This window comes from Zootoca vivipara, chromosome 5 (genome assembly GCF_963506605.1).
Source record: "Zootoca vivipara chromosome 5, rZooViv1.1, whole genome shotgun sequence".
NCBI classification, from domain to species: Eukaryota; Metazoa; Chordata; class Lepidosauria; order Squamata; family Lacertidae; genus Zootoca; species Zootoca vivipara.
This window is the reverse complement of record NC_083280.1, coordinates 56,103,505-56,122,132: the sequence shown is the minus strand read 5'-3', so window position 1 is coordinate 56,122,132 and position 18,628 is coordinate 56,103,505. Positions and strand designations below refer to the sequence as shown.

The following is an 18,628-nucleotide window of genomic DNA, read 5'->3' as shown; positions in this document are numbered from 1 at the left end:
AGTAGATAAATAGGTACCACTCTGGTGGGAAGGTAAACGACGTTTCCGTGTGCTGCTCTGGTTTGCCAGAAGTGGATTAGTCATGCTGGCCACATGACCCGGAAGCTGTACGCCGGCTCCCTCGGCCAATAACATGAGATGAGCGCCGCAACCCCAGAGTTGGTCATGACTGTACCTAATGGTCAGGGGTCCCTTTACCTTTAGCAGCAAGCAAATAACGCACCAGGACCATGATAAAGTGTTCTATACTAGAAGACTCCTGAAGAGTTGCTATATTTTGAAGTATAGCTAGTTGGTGCATGCATGCTTCCCTTCTTGCATTTTGTAACAAGGCATTGCATGATGCAATCTTTCACTGATCAGCTGCAAAAAAAACGTTTTAGGTCCCATTAGGTTCATATCTGTATGCTTTCACAGTTGTACAGCTTCTTGTATGATTGACCCGTTGATATAGATTGATAGAGACCGTGAACCTGACAGACCAACCCTGTTACATTCAATTTGGTGGTTATTTTAATGACTGCTGTAAAGAATTTGCTGTCCAAGGTGGAGGTTAAACATGCCTGGAATGTGTGTCCATATACATGCAGGGCGAGCCAACCACTGACATTTTTTGTTCCTAGAGATGAGCTCTGTCATGAAAGCAAGTTATATTCACAATACACTCAAATCAAGGCAGTGAATGCATGGACCAGAAATTGAATTAATCTATGTATAGAAATATGCACTTTATCGCCTCTTATGAATTTCTGGCTCCAGCTGCTGACACACCCTTTTGGCCAGGTGTTTGCTTAATCTTTGTATCTTTAAGTACCTTTAAGCAGTAGTTTTATCATTGTGCTAGTTTTCCAGTTGTCGAGTGGATTGATGTACTGTTTATAATCTCTATTATAAATCCACACCGTGATCAACTCCCGCCTGGAAACCAATGTCCCCACTGTGGAAGGACGTGTGGATCCAGAATTGGCCTCCACAGTCACTTAAGGACCCATCATTAAAACCGTGTTTATGGAAGACAATCTTACTTGGCTACGAGTAATCGCCAAAGAAGAAGAAGATAATCTCTACTGTTTGTTTCTTTTTGTCCTCCTGCTGCAATAGAGAGCGAGTAATAAAGGGTTTAAGTATAAGTAAGTACATCAACATCTACATCATATGAAATCATCCCAAAATGCATATCCATGAAATTCTGTTCTACAAGAGAGCTGATTGGTGAATTACTGGTTCCATTTTGCATTTCTACATAAATTCAGGAGCACCCCTGCATTAAAACTCTTTCCCATGCTGCGTGTGCCATAGCACAGACTACTCCCATCACTGAAATTTGGGAAGTTGAAAGTTGTCTGTGATTATGCAATTAAAAGCTGATGTCACTTAATTTCTTTGCAAGACCATTTATACAAATTCCATCTGGACATAGGTGGGGAGGCAGGGAGCAAGCTGAGAACAGTACTTGATTTATTTTTATTTTCCAATTGATGGAAATGAATGTGAAAATGGGCTTGTCATTTTGGCTCAGGATTAGCAATGACACTGACTTGCGTAAGGCAAAAAGTTAAATGGGATTTGTAGTACTTTTCTATTATATTGGTACAGATACAGAACTCCAGTAAAGAGAAAAGTCAGCATTTTATATTTGCTGTTGAAGTGTGTTTTGGAAGGTGAGGTAACTTTCCAATGCTTTTAACTCATTCCTGTTTTGAAAAACCTTCAAGTGGAACTATTTTACATAGTTGAGGGAGAATTCAGGCTTTTGGTATCTGATCCCTTATCCAGGGCCACCTGATTGAGGTGGGTTCAGAAAAAATAATGCCTGAAATAAAATAAAGATGAAAATCTGGAAAAGAATCCTGATTATTAACCTTTTAGTCTAAAGGTAAAGGGGCCCCTGACCATCAGGTCCAGTCATGTCCGACTCTGGGGTTGCGGCGCTCATCTCGCTCTATAGGCCGAGGGATTTGCGGCGTCTGTCCGCAGACGACTTCCGGGTCATGTGGCCAGCATGACAAAACTGCTTCTGGTGAACCAGAGCAGCGCACGGAAATGCCGTTTACCTTCCTGCTGGAGCGGTTCCTATTTATCTACTTGCACTTTGATGTGCTTTCGAACTGCTAGGTGGGCAGGAGCTGGGACCGAGCAACGGGAGCTCACCCCATCACAGGGATTTGAACCACCGACCTTCTGATCAGCAAGCCCTAGACTCTGTGGTTTAACCCACAGCGCCACCTGGGTCCCTAACCTTTTAGTCTATCAAGGGTTTTTGGGTTTTTTTTTTTAGCGGACAGATTATAAATGTAAAATGTAAACTTTCTATGCTGTTGACGGTCTGCACCTGTTTTTTATCAAGAGCTGGAGGAGTAGAAGGAATTTTCACAAGCATGTTTTCCTTTCTGTTCCATAGAATCTGAATGCAATCTTAATATTCTGTAAGGGGGAGCAGGAACCCCTAAACCACAGGAGAAAACATTTTCCGCTTCCAAGTTTTCATCCAAACACACCCCACTGCATATAGTCCTGGCAAGAAAATAGAGATACATTTTTTTTGTACAGGGATTTCGAGAGTGGGGCTCATGGCCAGTTTTTCATTTCTTTGAATATACAGTATTTAGACTCAGTGTTAATATCAGTTCTCAAAACACAGCATCTTAGGTGCCAAGAGTTGGATAAAAGTTTTTAATTGCCTGGGGAGCGGGGGGGAGGAGCAGGAGGGAAGAGAAAGCAGAGAAAGGAGCAAAGATCTGTAAAGGATTCACAGAGTCCAACACCTGCCAAATGCCAGCTCTTTCTTCTCCCGTATGTCTGCATGTGTGTCTGGCTGGTGAGCCCTGACGATCACATGGACCTCAGGCAACCACCTCCCTCCCTCCGATTCCAGCCCTCACTCCCACTTCATTACTTGCAACTTTTGCAAACTACTCCAAAGCAGAAGCACTTATCCCAGACTCTGCTCTTGATTCTGGGGTTTGCTAACTGCCAAGATCTGTTTTTCCCACTCTGCTGATCCTACATTGGATATTCACAAAGGAACTTTCTACTGCAAAAAAAAGCAAAAAGCAAAAAAATAATAATGACCTCCTTTGTCGAGAAAGCTTCTTTTGCTCAGCTCTGCCTCGCGCTGTGTGCTTTTGATCTGACACTGCTTGGGGATATAGCCTGGGCTCTACCTATGGAAGAGCAGGATTACTATCTGCAGGAAATCATCAACAGGGATCATTATTATTCCTTTCCAGATGCTGAAGAGGAGTATTCACCTTTCACAGAACAGCCAAGGGAGGAAGAAATCGAGCCCCCTTTGGAGACAGAAGAAGAACCCCAAAGATTCAAGCTGGGCAAGAAGGAGTTAAAAACGAAGAAAGGCAACAAAAAAGATAAATCCACTCTCGAGACCCCACCAGGTAACTTTCTTCTTTCACTTCCGAAATTTTGAGATTCCAGATGGGTCTCAAAGGATTTCGCCCCCATAAGTTAATATCCGAAGCAGAAAAGCAGAAATAGCAACTGCACTGCTAATGACGTTAAACACCCTCGTACTAATCGCAGCTGCTACACTAACAGAGTTAGTGATCATGCTGGTCTGAAAGTCTAATTTTAACCCCTGCCTTCACTCTTTTGGGAAGCCTAAAATTTTCTTCCACTTCCTTTTCTCTCTAGCTCTAAAGGTTTTCAGGGAAAGTTTTCTTGAAGAAGTCACACATCCTGTGTGCAGACTCTTGCCTCTAACAAACAGCATCTTTCTTTTTTTGCTTAGTAAAATAGTCATGTTACCAACAAGGGTAGAGATGGGCTGAGTTTTGTTTGCAGGTTGCCCAGGTTCATTCATATAGGGGTTCTGGGATTTGCTTCTAGGAAGTGTGAACTTCTGATTTCATAACAAAGCCTTGCCTGCCTCCCTGGCAAAAGCCAGATCTCAGTGGATATAAACTAAAATCAAATTGTGGTTTTTATTGTGAATCGGAACTTAGCATAACCCAGTTATTAAAGTCTGGGCCTTAGAGTCAGGACACTGAGGCTGCAGTCCTAACTCCACTTCCCTGTGAGTAAGCCATGCCGGATTCTACAGGACTTACTTCTAAGTAGGCATGGTTATGATTGCAAATCTGACCTCAGCAAACACTACTATGATTATATTATTATTACTATTGCTTTTATTATTTTATAGCACCTTATGTAGCATAAGTTGCTTATTCCTGCATCAACACTTAATTTAAGTGTAGTAAACTAAGGCAGCTGAAATATGGCCCAGAATATTGAAATATGGTTCAAATATTTGTCCAGAACTGCTCAAGGCATTCCCTGGCTGAGAGAGAATTTGCACCTGGATTTGTTGCTTTAAACGTCCAGATTTTGGCAACTGTATCAGTTGTGTCCTTTGCTTATTTGCATTCAAGACATAAGCACAGGTACCCCCCCTCTTTTTAGGACCATAAAGTGCTTGAATGTTGGACAGAAAACATATTAAGGACCTATGCAGTTATGCCCTCTTAGACGTGGGTTTATGAGATAGAGGGATGTGCTCTGGGAGGAATATGCTGATACAGCATACTCTGCTAGGGAACCCTTGCACCTTAAAAATGTGTCTGCTTGCACCAGTCTCACTTCACTGAAATGTAGCAACATGACGGCTGCCTTTCTACATGTCTTTTGATGTACGGGACTTTTAGATAGACCTTTGTGAGATTCTCCTATGCAGATTAACTACACAGCATGCCTAGACGAACAACTATTTTCCTAAGGGCAGGACAGCATAGGGCAGTAGCAACAGGAGATAAGGAACCTTAGTTTACAGCTGTGAATTTTTGCACAAGGAACAACAGCCTGCCTATGTAAAATGGGATTTGAGAAAACAGATTGTGTACAGAAGAGGAAAATTGAACTGGCTAGCATTAAAACCACCTTTTGTCTTCAGTTTGGCGGAACTAAAGGCATGTGGGATTAATTAGGTGTTTGTAGCAAGCAATCAGCTGGGTCTGAACCGGAATGAAGCAAAGCTGACGGACAGGAATTAGGAACATGTGATCTGCCCTTTGGCTGAGCAGCTGGTAACAATCCATAGTTCCTTTGAATCAGTAGGGCTAAAATTCATTGCAGTCTGAACACTATGAACACGTTTGGTTAATGTAAAGTAATGGGGATAGAAAGTTCCAATGCAGCTGTTTCAAACACTAGCTTGCCTTTCATTTCCATTGTTTCACTTTACTACCATGCATAATATGAATTGACAGAACTATTCTTCGCCTTCCCACCAATGACACATCGTGGATCACATCATATTTGAAGTGATAAATGCCATACAGCCCCTGCTCCACACACTTCCTATAGTGCCTTCCTCATACTTCCTCATATAGTGGTACCTCGACTTATGAAGGTGATCCGTTCTGCGGCGCTCTTCGGAAATCGAATCCTTCGTAAGTCAAAACGTCCATTTTGTGCATGCGCAAAGCGCGATTTTTGCACTTTGCGCATCCGCAAACCACGTACATGGCGGAAATACTTCTGGGTTTGTGGACTTCGGGAGTCGAGGCATTCGTAAGTCGAGGTACCACTGTATTTATAATTCACTTCTGGGAATTATACAGATGCAGATACTATAGCAGCCACTGGGAAGATATTGTTGCTACCATGAACTAAGTAGGTGTCCTTCACTAATTTGTGTATCTTTCAGCTTCAACACTCTATGATTTATACAGGATGCATGGAGAATCATTTGGTCCATTTACAGGCAATCTTATTACAGCACCAGCAATTGATGGCTTGAGGTAGGTGTAGGTAGGTAGAGGTGTGTGTGTGTGTGTGTGTGTGTGTGTGTGTGTGTGTGAGAGAGAGAGAGAGAGAGAGAGAGAGAGAGAGAGAGAGAGAGAGAGACCAGACAGGCATGGAATACACACATTGGCAAGACCTGTGTATATATCAGGTCTTCTTAACCTCACACTGCATATGTAGTGCAGAGGTTGAAAGATAGGTTACCTACTAAATTCATGGTAGATGAAAAATCAGTTGGCGGGTGTGTGCCTGGACCCCAGGCCCTGACTACAACTCAGCTGGCAGCAAGGAAGGTCCCCAAGTGGCAGACAACACCTTTCTGAACCACAACAAAGCAGGCCAATGCCCAAGTGGCAAGCCAGGGTTGCTACTATCAAGAAAGAGTAGGTAGCAGGTCAGTAACTAAAGAGAATGGCGAATGCTATGTTGCTATGGCCTCGACAGGTTTACCACCACCACCTTCCCAAACCAGGATGCAATGCGACATGCTTTGCAACAGTGGTTCCCAAACTCCAACCCCATAGACCACCTGAAAATTGCTGAGGGTCCTGGAATGATTTTTCTGCTCATTGCAGCAATTGTGCTGATTTGCAATTGTTTTTTTTTCCTTTTATTTATTCCCCCACCCCCGCTCTATCTTTCCGGCCTCCTCCCACCCACCAGTGGTCTATCCTGCTCACTTTGTGGGTTCTTTGACTAATGGAGCAGCCGAAATGCTATGTCCTACAGGGGGAATAGGGCCACTGAGGGGGCTCACAAAGCATTTTTGCACAAGACTCTAGGACGATGTGGGGCAGAGGAAGAGGAACCTGGGTGCTCCCTTCAGATTTAAGGCCCTGGCAAGTGCTGTGGTGGGAGAAGCCCTATGGGAGTTGGGGTGAGTCAGGGTGTGCACAGCTCACTCTCTTCACTGCATCCTGAAAGGAGACTTTTTGGTTCATAGTAGCTGTGTGTGCACATTATATACCATAGCTCAGGCTTCCTCAAACTCAGCCCTCCAGATGTTTTGAGACTACAGTTCCCATCATCCCTGTCCACTGGTCCTGCTAGCTAGGGATCATGGGAGCTGTAGGCCAAAAACATCTGGAGGGCCGAGTTTGAGGAAGCCTACGTATCTGCATCCATCATAAATCTATAGGCAGTGCAATATAGGATGTGAATATGAGGAGCGTATGACGTATGTGCTTCAGTGGGTGCATGACACTTTTTGCAAACAAGGACAGGATAAGCATTTAGTTGGTAGACCCCCTCCACCAACTGTTTCTGCTTCCTGTATAAATCAAGTATAAATCAGGTAGTTGCAAGTAGGACTATGATAATACATGTGAAGCAGCCTTCGCCAACCTGCTGGCCTCCAGAAATTTTGGACTACAACTCCCATCAGCAGCAGTCAGGACATCTGGGCTAGCTAAGGCTGCTAGGAATTGTAGTCCAAAACATCTGGAGGGCACCAGGTTGGTGAAGGCTAAGCATTGTTCTTCAAATAAATAAATCCTTGGTGCACCAGACGAGAAGTAGCCAACAAAATTGTATTCCCTCCACCCCTAATATAAAGATTTTATTGGCAGGGAAAGATTGCATAGAAAGGCTTTTAGGATGAGAACTATGTTTTCCATCTAAGTAAGACTGGGATAAAAATATCTTGCCGGAGTTGCCAGATGTAATTTATTTAAGGGAACATTCCTTATTCCGAAATGCCTCCATGCCAAACGTCTCTTCTCCATAGCATTCCTGCGAAACACAAGCCTTTCAAACTGCATTATGTTTCTAATTTCTGAAATCTTAATGTGCCAAACCAACAAATCTTGACTGTTCTGCATTTTGTATATACATCAGGAAAATTTCCTTGGGAATGTATTCATCTTTAAGATAGTTCTGAAAGTGCTTACCTAGTTTTGTGCTCGTTTGCATGAGTGTCAACACGTGCCTCCATTTCTGGTTAATTTCTTATGAATGCTGAGGATGAAATGTACATTTTTAAGCATTTCAATGATTGCTTGGAATAGGAATCTGCCATGCAGCTAATGCACTGTCACCACCACACACAAGTTATGCAGTCCCCTCCCCTCCAACTAGTGCAGATACTCCTTCTCATGCCTATCTTGGATTCTGGTCTGCAATGCTTTGTAACTAGACTTTGAAACAGAACCACAATGCATTGAGTTGCCCCATCATCTGCTCAATCGCTCCTCTGCCTTAGCAATGCAAAGCAATTATTTTCAGGGCTACCCCAAGACATTTTGCTGGCTGAGTGAGAACAGCAAATGCTGCCCCCTTCCTGGTCCAAGTCATGTTGGGTAGCATCCAAGGCTGGTCATATTACGTTTTTTCCTCAGGCAGGAAATCCTGCAAGCACCTCCCCCACCACCACCTCAAAGGAAAAACATAACATTGATAACAACAATGATTTCATGGCACCCAAAATCTGCTGTCTGAGGCAGCTACCTCCTTATGCCTAAAGGTAAGGCTGACCTTGATAGCGTTGCAATACAAGGCAAGCATTTTTGTCAACTTAACCTCTCACTGCTCGCACAGCTATAGCTTTTTTCTTTTGACAAAACTGGATGTTTCTCCAAGCACGATACCCTCTAAAAAGTCTTGGAACAAATTTGGCTGTTTTCTGAAGCACTGAGTCAGGTTCTGAACTGAATCTTGTGGTTGGTGTACACTGTCAGTAGTTTCTGCTGCTGTGGTGCTCTTCTGCTTTGCTGAATGACACACACACACACACACACACACACACACAGAGAGAGAGAGAGAGAGAGAGAGAGAGAGCTCGTGTGTGCGTGTGCACACTGTTCTTTTTCTTACTTCCTCCCTCTTCCCTGCCTTGCTTTGAACTAGTGTCTGGCTCTGAATCAGGGCTTCCTCCTGCATCTTTTCTTGTCTCACTTTCTTCTTTTTCAGGCTTGCTCAGAGAGAACAGCTGCAGCAATACAGCAAGCGGGGATATCTTTTCCCTTCCTTGTCTCTCGCTATCTCCCTGCTGCATGTTGTGTGTGCGGTTGGTAGCAGCAGTGCTTTTGAGCAGCAAACCTCAGCACTACAAACCTACATGATAGCAATCTAGGATTGCTGCAGTGGAAAGTATTGGCAGGGAGGCAATAAGGCTTTCTAACTTTCCTAAGATGGTACAAATGACTAAAGAGAGGGGCTCCATTCAGAGAGGAGAGCTTAAACTATGCATATGCTCATTTATGCTCATTTAAGCTCATTCAAACAGCAAGGAGAGACAAGAGGGTCTTCTTAAATGAGCAATGCAAAGAAATAGAGGAAAACAATAGAATGGGGAAAACCAGAGATCTGTTCAAGAAAATTGGAGATATGAAAGGAACATTTCGTACAAAGATTACCATAATCAAGGACAAAAGTGGTAAGGACCTAACAGAAGCAGAAGACATCAAGAAGAGGTGGCAAGAATACACAGAGGAATTATACCAGAAAGATATGGAGGTCTCGTACACCCCAGGTAGTGTGGTTGCTGACCTTGAGCCAGACATCTTGGAGAGTGAAGTCAAATGGGCCTTAGAAAGCACTGCTAATAACAAGGCCAGTGGAAGTGATGATATTCCAGCTGAACTATTTAAAATCTTAAAAGATGATGCTGTTAAGGTGCTACACCCAATATGCCAGCAAGTTTGGAAAACTCAGCAATGGCCAGAGGATTGGAGAAGATCAGTCTACATCCCAATTCCAAAGAAGGGCAGTGCCAAAGAATGCTCCAACTACCGCACAATTGCGCTCATTTCACACGCTAGCAAGGTTATGCTTAAAATTCTACAAGGCAGGCTTAGGCAGTATGTGGACCGAGAACTCCCAGAAGTGCAAGCTGGATTTCGAAAGGGCAGAGGAACCAGAGACCAAATAGCAAACATGCGCTGGATTATGGAGAAAGCTAGAGAGTTCCAGAAAAACGTCTACTTCTGCTTCATTGACTATGCAAAAGCCTTTGACTGTGTCGACCACAGCAAACTATGGCAAGTTCTTAAAGAAATGGGAGTGCCTGATCACCTCATCTGTCTAATGAGAAATCTCTATGTGGGACAAGAAGCTACAGTTAGAACTGGATATGGAACAACTGATTGGTTCAAAATTGGGAAAGGAGTACGACAAGGTTGTATATTGTCTCCCTGCTTATTTAACTTATATGCAGAATTCATCATGCGAAAGGCTGGACTAGATGAATCCCAAGCCGGAATTAAGATTGCCGGAAGAAATAACAACCTCAGATATGCAGATGACACAACCTTGATGGCAGAAAGCGAGGAGGAATTAAAGAACCTTTTAATGAGGGTGAAAGAGGAGAGCGCAAAATATGGTCTGAAGCTCAACATCAAAAAAACCAAGATCATGGCCACTGGTCCCATCACCTCCTGGCAAATAGAAGGGGAAGAAATGGAGGCAGTGAGAGATTTTACTTTCTTGGGCTCCTTGATCACTGCAGATGGTGACAGCAGTCACGAAATTAAAAGACGCCTGCTTCTTGGGAGAAAAGCAATGACAAACCTAGACAGCATCTTAAAAAGCAGAGACATCACCTTGCCGACAAAGGTCCGTATAGTTAAAGCTATGGTTTTCCCAGTAGTGATGTATGGAAGTGAGAGCTGGACCATAAAGAAGGCTGATCGTCGAAGAATTGATGCTTTTGAATTATGGTGCTGGAGGAGACTCTTGAGAGTCCCATGGACTGCTAGAAGATCAAACCTATCCATTCTTAAGGAAATCAGCCTTGAGTGCTCCCTGGAAGGACAGATCGTGAAGCTGAGGCTCCAATACTTTGGCCACCTCATGAGAAGAGAAGAATCCTTGGAAAAGACCCTGATGTTGGGAAAGATTGAGGGCACTAGGAGAAGGGGACGACAGAGGACAAGATGGTTGGACAGTGTTCTCGAAGCTACGAACATGAGTTTGACCAAACTGCGGGAGGCAGTGCAAGACAGGAGTGCCTGGCGTGCTATGGTCCATGGGGTCACGAAGAGTCGGACACGACTAAACGACTAAACAACAACAAGCTCATTCCAGCCCTGTGGGGGGAAATGGTGGAAGGGGAGCTGACGATGTTCTTCAAAAAGAATGTCAATTGGTTCACATGTGATACAAAAACCACAGGAAACTCACAAACTGATTGCAAATGCACCTCCCTGCATGATAATATTTTAAAAGTCTTTTACACACAAGCTGCAGCAGAAAGTGAGAGGCTCCAAAGAATCTCTACTGAAAGTTGGGCTGAGAGGTGTGACGAAAGTTCACATTCTCAAATTTTTGACTTGGAATTTGAAAGGGGGGCAAAAATAAAATTGAAAAGGGGGATAATAAAATAAGACTAAGGCAGGTATCCCCAAACTGCGGCCTTCCAGATGTTTTGGCCTACAACTCCCATGATCCTTAGCTAACAGGACCAGTGGTCAGGGGAGATGGGAATTGTAGTCCAAAACATCTGGAGGGCCGAAGTTTGGGGATGCCTGGACTAAGGGTTCGTGGACTTACAAGTGGCAAAATGGCATATTGCAGTCTTCCCTTCTTTTTGCCACTGTTATTATCAGCTGCATATTCTAGTGGCATGTGTGAAATCAGTATAAATTATTCGAATAGTGGGTAGTTAAGAGGGTCCAGAGAAATGGACCTTGATTGAATCGCCGTGTTTGTTTCTTATTCATTTAAAATATTTATATCCTGGCTTTCCAACCTGTCATCAAGATGCCTAATATGGCTAAGAACTTGGGATTGGTAGACCCATTAAAATCAGGCCCATCCTATTTCTTGGTTACAGAACGAAGTCTGTCCTGACCTGCTTTGATGCAGATTGTTAATGAAAAATCCTTTTCAAAATGCCCAGAAACACACTTAAAAGACAAGTACACCTTTTAAAGTACTTAAGAGGTGGTACAAGGCTTGTGAGCTGCCTTTGTTCACTCCCAGATTTTTCTCCTTTAAAACATTTGAAAGATCCCATGAGTATGATGGGATTTGGAGATGTTCTATCCCTCCCCAGGGGAATTATATGAAAAAAATGGTTGGCTTCTGGAGCAGACACAGCCTGCCAGGTGGAGTGGAGCCATTACACCAGCTATCAAACACATGGGTTGTTGTTGCTTATTAGGAGGAAGCAGTCCTTTGTTATCCTAAAAAAAATGTTTAGGGGTACTCTCATTTTCCTACTCATATTGAAATACTGCCCCCCTCAATGAGCCCAAACTTAGATTCGCAAAATGTTTAGGGGTATGTGCACCCCTGCGACCCCCCCCCCAAAAAAGCACTGGAAGGAAGAGAGACAAGGCATCATGGGACTGCCATTTCTGCACTGGGACTGCCATGCTTTCTTCTGTACAATTGCCCCTTGTAGCAATATAATGCTACCATGTTCTATAAGCACCTGTTTCAAAGGTTTTAAAGGGGGGATTGGTGGGGGGGGCAGTGTGATATCTTCCGATCACCTGATAAAAGAATATACCAAACTGTGGATTCTGAAGCTGACCACTGATCTCATCTGGGTCAAGATGTATCTTGACTGGATCCGATGAGTCTGCTCTGGAATCCATGTACAGCGGATTCCTCCTCCCTACGAGCAACACAATTTAAAAACAAAAATATCAAGATCAATGGGATTTACTCCCAGCTAAGTGTTTACAAGCCAAAACTTCCTTGAGATCACTAGATGTGAATCATATGCCTTTCCTGAATCTCTGTATGAGGTTGTAAGAACTTAAAAAGGACCCAGCTAGATAAGGCCAAGGGCTCATCTCATCTAGCATTTTGTTCTCAGTCTCTAAACAAATGCTTATAGGGAACTCACAAGCAGCTCATGCACAATTGCACTCTCCCAAGTATAGTCAAGCTCCAATACTTTGGTGAAGACCAGGATCTAAATTTGCACCTTAATTTGTCTATGGATAATGCATAACATGTGAAAGACACTGTCTCTTTGTTTTCTGCCCCAGATGAAATTTAAACCAATTCACTGGCTGTGTCTGGAAGATAAAAATAGGAAGCCTGCCATGTTCCTTTACTTGCCAGTGATGGAAGAGTGTTTCTAGCTCGCAGCTTGTTCCACTCTTACAGCCTTTATTAATGCTACTCCTCAAGACTCAAGACTCAAGATCTACAGCATGCAGTACTTATGGGAATTTGGGTCATGAACTTCTGCAGGAAATTGTCTGCTCTCTATGAGTCATGCCATGAGTACCGAAAAGACGACAATGCCTACAAAAACATAGGTCACAATCAACCCATTGGTCTGTAGGGCTCCTAACTTGCATCCTCACTGATACAGATACACTTGATGTCTGGAACTGAGATTGTCACTGTTAAGAATCCACTACAAGCACCTGATTTCATACAGGAACCAGGTCCTGACATGTGTTGGTAAAACTCTGCCGCAAGATAAGCAATTTCACACCACTTTGATTTTCAGGGAGAAACAGCTAACTGTGTTTCTTCAATCTTCAGCTGAAAGTAGAATTAAAATGCTTGACTTTGGCTAGATTGCGCACTGTGCCATTAATCTGTCTCTCTAGATGTTTAGACTACTGGTTGGAGAAACTGTGCATGCTTCCCAGGGAGCAAGTCCTATTGCAATCTGTGAAATTCACTTCCAAATAAACACTCACAGGATTGCACTGCATGTCCCATGGGAATTCATAAGACATCTCACTTTTTTCAGAAGTGTATCAAATATTAGGAACTTAGCAAACAGCCTTAAACAGAAGACATCTGGAGGCAGCCCTGTTTAGGGAGGCTTTTAATGTTTACTAGATTATTTTATTTCATTTTTCTGTTGTAAGCCGCCCAGAGTGGCTGGGGAAACCCAGCCAGATGGGCGGGGTATAAATAATAAATTATTATTATTATTATAAACTGAGTCAGACCATTGGTCCATCTAGCAGAGTATATACTGTCCAGCAGTGGCTCTCTAGTGTTTCCAACAGGGGACATTTTTAGCCCTACCTTGGAGGTGATGAGGACCTTCTACATGCAAGTAGGGATGGGGGAGAAATTCCATTAAGATTGCTTCAAAAGGCAAGCTCACCAAATTTGCAATTTTCAGAAACAATATACAAATCACCCTTCACACTTCTCTGAATTTTGCAGCCCAGTTTGACAGCCAAGTAATGGGTACAAATATGCAAAAGTAACCCACAGGTATGAATTATATGAGGGGGGAGTACTTTGCAGGAAACGTGTATATTAGGCAAATCTGCATAAAAATGTGCTTGTTAGGAGAAATCCACAATGCCCACAATTTGTAAACTGCTTTAAGGTTTCTCTTACAACCAAGTGGTGTATGAATTTTATGAAACAGTAAATAAATATGCATGAATTTTCAAGAGGATTTCCCTGTCCCAATAAATAAATAAGTGTGGAGAACTGAATTTAAGAGTAGGAAAAATGAGAAAGTGAGAATCCTGTAACTGACAGGCCCATCTATCACTACATGCAAGGCAGGCGCTGGAGCACTGAGCAATGGCCCTTCCCCCCCCCCAAGTCATCTGATTTGGGAGGCCTTTGAAAAAGGCATGGGAACATTTTTTTTGCTGTTGGCAGAAAGAGGAAGGGATTAAAGTATGAGGGTCCCCCCCCTTCATTTAGTGGGTTGTGTCTATGTTTCAATAGTCTATATTTGGGGGGAAACAATACACCATATTTTTCTTTTCTCCTAACAGTTAAAAATGGGAACAAGAAAGGTGAGAAAAACAAGAAAAGCAATGAGAGGACACCAGATGGCGACTATGAAAGACGAACCACTTATGAGGAGAGCTGGGAAAGTAAGCTAGAATCCCCTCAGATGGCATCTTACTTTTTTCAGTCTTTGGTGAACATTTTTGCGAGAGAAATGACGAGGTGAAATGGTACCTCCTTGAAGAGAGCCTAGCTCATTGCAAAACACTCTTGTCAATTCCAGATATGTGTTCTGGAACCTTCTTATGAGCTGCTGACCAAAACTACAGGCTCGAATCATGCCACTTTTGCTGTTGTGTTTACTTTTAATTTACACCTCAGGCCACGTTGATCAGTCCTGGGAGTGGTGGGAAACCTCTTTTAGCCTGAAAGCCACATTCACTTCTGGCAACCTTCCAAGGGCCACATGCAAGTGGTGGGCAGAACCAAGATGCTAAAGTAGGTGAGGGGGGGGGGGGAAGAGTACTCACCCAGCCATCTCCATCTCACATCCAGACAAGCAACATGAATTAACAGAATTCAAGGACAAATTCCAGCCAGGCAGAAAAAAAAACAGGGGATGGGGGAGAGCTAGTGAGGGTTGTGGCCTGGGGAAATGGTGAAGGTGGTCTAGGGAGAGTTCTGTGGGTCAGGTAAAGAGGGGTGGAGATTCATATTTAACCCTTGAGACTGAGTTTCCCCACAGTTTTTGCCATTGAACTCACAAAATGGGAAAGGGTGGATGAATAAACTGCCTAGTTATTTGCGGAAACCCACATTTTCCATGAATATAGTAAAGGTACTTGATTGGTGGGTCTCTGAAACACTAGCAGGATTGAATGTTGTATCCATTGGGCAGCATGGAACAGATGTAGGTGGTAGCTTTCTGAACTGAACCGCTTCATTCAGCAAAGGGAAGGCATAATATTTTTGAATGATTAAGTGAAAAAATTACCTGCTTGTAATCCAGCATATCAGGGAAACAGAAATCATATTGTAAGAGAATATCATATTTTTGACTGGATTAAAAGAAGCACCCTGCAGGTAGTGAACTGCCACACAACAGAGAAGAACTTTCTTCCCAAAGTGCTTATTTATTATCGTCTGGGAGGTTCTTTTTATGATGAGACGGCATTCAAAAATATTGGCCTTCTTGCTGTAGGAAGGAGCCAGGCTCAAAATTACATTACCTCAGTCTAGTGCAGGCATCCCCAAACTTGGCCCTCCAGTGGCCAGGGATGATGGGAATTGTAGTCCCAAAACATCTGGAGGGCCGAGTTTGGGGATGCCTGGTCTAGTGCCTCACTCTGCATTATGCACAGAATGGCCCTCAGGAACTAGACAAACTTTTTAAAAATATATATATATATTGAGTTGTACTTTACATCTTAACTGACCCTTGACATGTATTTTTTCACATTCTCCTTAGACTCCTGTAGAAAAATTGCAGATACACTTCTGCAGCAGTAAAGTTTACTTTTGCATTAAGTACTTCCATCAAATCTAGAGTGTCTTTAAAATAAATGCCACTAGCCCACCCCACAATATAGAGTTGAACTATCTCAAAAGGTAAATTCCAATGGATGTTGTATAACCCTGGGGAAAATATTATTTAAGTGCCATAGAACAGATGAAAATGAATCATGAGGAAATGATAGGCCACACCAAACCAATTTCAAACTATTCTCCAGAGATTTACACCGTACTGAACAAACACTTGTGGGTTTCTGAACATTCCCTGGTTGGTTTCCTCTAGGGAGCTGTGCAAAGTTCATCTTTACACAATTGTACATCTGCAGTAAAAATAGGATGAAAAAACACCCCCCCCCCGGTAGGCCATAGTATTTAAGTGCATGCTTAGTACAATGCAATCTTATGTAAGTTTATTCATAAATAAGGCTAATGAACTCCATGGGACTTACTTGCATGTATGTGTGTGTGTGGGGGGGGGGATTGCAGCCATTATCTTAAATATAGGTCAGTCTCAGTTGTATTATCAATATACTTAGACCGACACTGATGTATTTTGATGCTTTTGAATCTCATCAGGAAATTAAGAATTCAAGTACTGCTAGGAGGCTGACCCTAAACATTTGCACCATCATGAATATAGCCATTGCAGCTAACAGTCAATGCTTTTTTCTTCCCCCTTTTTTGTGGGGGGGGGGGAGGAGGGCGGGCTGGGCAAATGCTTCCTAGGCTTGGGGAAGGAGGTGCATGCCTGTTTTCTGGCAGCACGTTGAACAGTATGACATGCACAGGTGTTGGGTTACCACTCCATCATCCCTGACCAGCAGCTACGCTGGCCAAGGCTGATGGGAAATAAGAGTCCAACACCACCTGGAGGCCCACATGTTTTCCAACCCTGCTTAATCCTTACCTCAATTTAGGTCAGATCATACAAACCCAAGGATTCTTAGCACCTTTGTTCAGGTGCTTCCTTGGTTAACTTGGGATACATGGCTCCCTAGAGCTTGCATGGCTGCTTGGTTATGTTCCTTCTAGTATCCAGGGCAATTTTGAAGGATCACTGGAAACAGATGTTAAGGCTTGTTTGTTTGGCAACAGTGAAAGCGAAATCAAATCTGAATGGTTTGCATTTGCTCCACTCTAGCCAAAACACCACCACTGTTTATGTGTAAAAATCTGGCAAGAGATTCCTATTATTGCATCCGCATGGAAACCAATAAATATAATAATATAGTCTTTAAAATAGCCAAACACATCTTGACAGTCAGGTGTCAAATTCTGAATCATGCTTCTATTTGTCACACTTCATGGGACTATGGAGTGGGGGGGAAGGACACCCCCCCATCCATCACCTAGGGGACCAAGGGCCACAGAGAGGTGGCATCTCTTGCCTTCTAGAAAGAATATCTACACTAGGGAGGGGAACCAACTTGGCCTCATCCATCATCCAGACCAGGAACAGTCATGGCAGATTTCCTTTCTGTTGCCCTGCCAGAAATTATATTTGGTTCTAACTGTCAGTTGCTCTGAGATAACGTAGAAGGGAATCATGCTGTGGCCCAACCATTGGCCAGGACAATCAGTTTTTTTGGGTTGAGTTACATTCACTCCTGACCAAGCAAGAGCACCAGCAAGGAAATACTATGCTCGTCCCAGTTTGTTTACATCTCACTGCTTTGTTCTGGGCATGTCAAACCAATTAGCCTGAAGGTCCCAGGTTCAACCCCATGCCTTTCCAGTTAGGGCAGGAGACTTGTCTGCTATTCTGGCACTCTACTTTGCACTCTGATCTCGCGACTCATGACCCCCCTCCTTCTGGGAGAGACCAAGTTGAGTCTCTTTCTCATGGGGGGGGAGAAGGGGGGGGGGCAAATCTGCCACTACAGAGAGCAGGTACATCATTATTAAACAGTTTGATCTTTGGAATGAAGCATTGTAAAGTAGCTACATTATATATCAGGAATAAACCATCAAGGATTGACTGGAAAAATAAGCATTGAATAGCATGTTTAAACAAGTACAATGAAGAGGAAAAATGAATACAGTGGTACCTCTACTTACGAATTTAATGCGTTCCGAACATTTGTAAGTCGAAAAAAATTGTAAGTCGAATCCCATAGGAATGCATTGGGAGAAAAAATTTGTAAGTTGAAGCAACCCTATCTAAAAATTCATAAGTAGAAAAAATCCTATCTAAACCGCATCCAAGATGGCGGACGGAGCTCTGTTCATAAGTAGAAACATTCGTAAGTAGAGTTATTCGTAAGTAGAGGTACCACTGTACTTTGTTGTTCTGGGCTCTGACATGTACCTTAAAAGAGACGGGGGTATTGCTTTATGATGGAGAAGGGAAATAAAGTAGAATCAGGTGAACTGGAAACAAAGCTTTCATCTGAAATAATGTTTGACTAATACCTCTACAAAGTTTCTAAGATTCCTGTTTCAATAACATTGGCAGATTTTGAGTTAAGGCTATTCATTGCCCCATGAGATGCGAAATAGGATCATAAGAGGTACTTTCAAAGAAAGCATTTGTTTTATAATGGAAGAAGCCAAACCATATATGACTAATAGTTTGGACTGGAGCTTTAAAGAATTTGGCCTGATAGGCATGTACTGGCACAACTACTGTTATGGAGCATTTTGGCTTTCCAAATTCCATCCTCCAGGGAATCACAAATCTTTGCCAAAGAAATCTCTCACCCAGCATAAAAATGAATTTCAAAGCATCTGCTCTCTAGAA

The 18,628-nt window shown here is 43.0% G+C and overlaps 1 protein-coding gene across 2 annotated transcripts in view; it reads left to right on the top strand.

The window, feature by feature from the left end:
- The first annotated feature begins 2,817 nt into the window (after positions 1-2,817).
- The window catches only part of CPXM2 (carboxypeptidase X, M14 family member 2), a 68,632-nt gene continuing 52,821 nt past the window's right edge, over positions 2,818-18,628 (top strand). Inside the window, exons 1-2 of one of the 2 annotated variants that reach the window (XM_035138310.2) lie at positions 2,819-3,395; positions 14,421-14,522. In XM_035138310.2, coding sequence (XP_034994201.1) covers positions 3,068-3,395; positions 14,421-14,522 — 430 coding nt within the window. In that variant the 5' untranslated portion in view covers positions 2,819-3,067. Of the gene's footprint in view, positions 3,396-14,420; positions 14,523-18,628 lie in introns of both variants that reach the window. The other variant, XM_035138311.2, reaches the window with a different exon arrangement.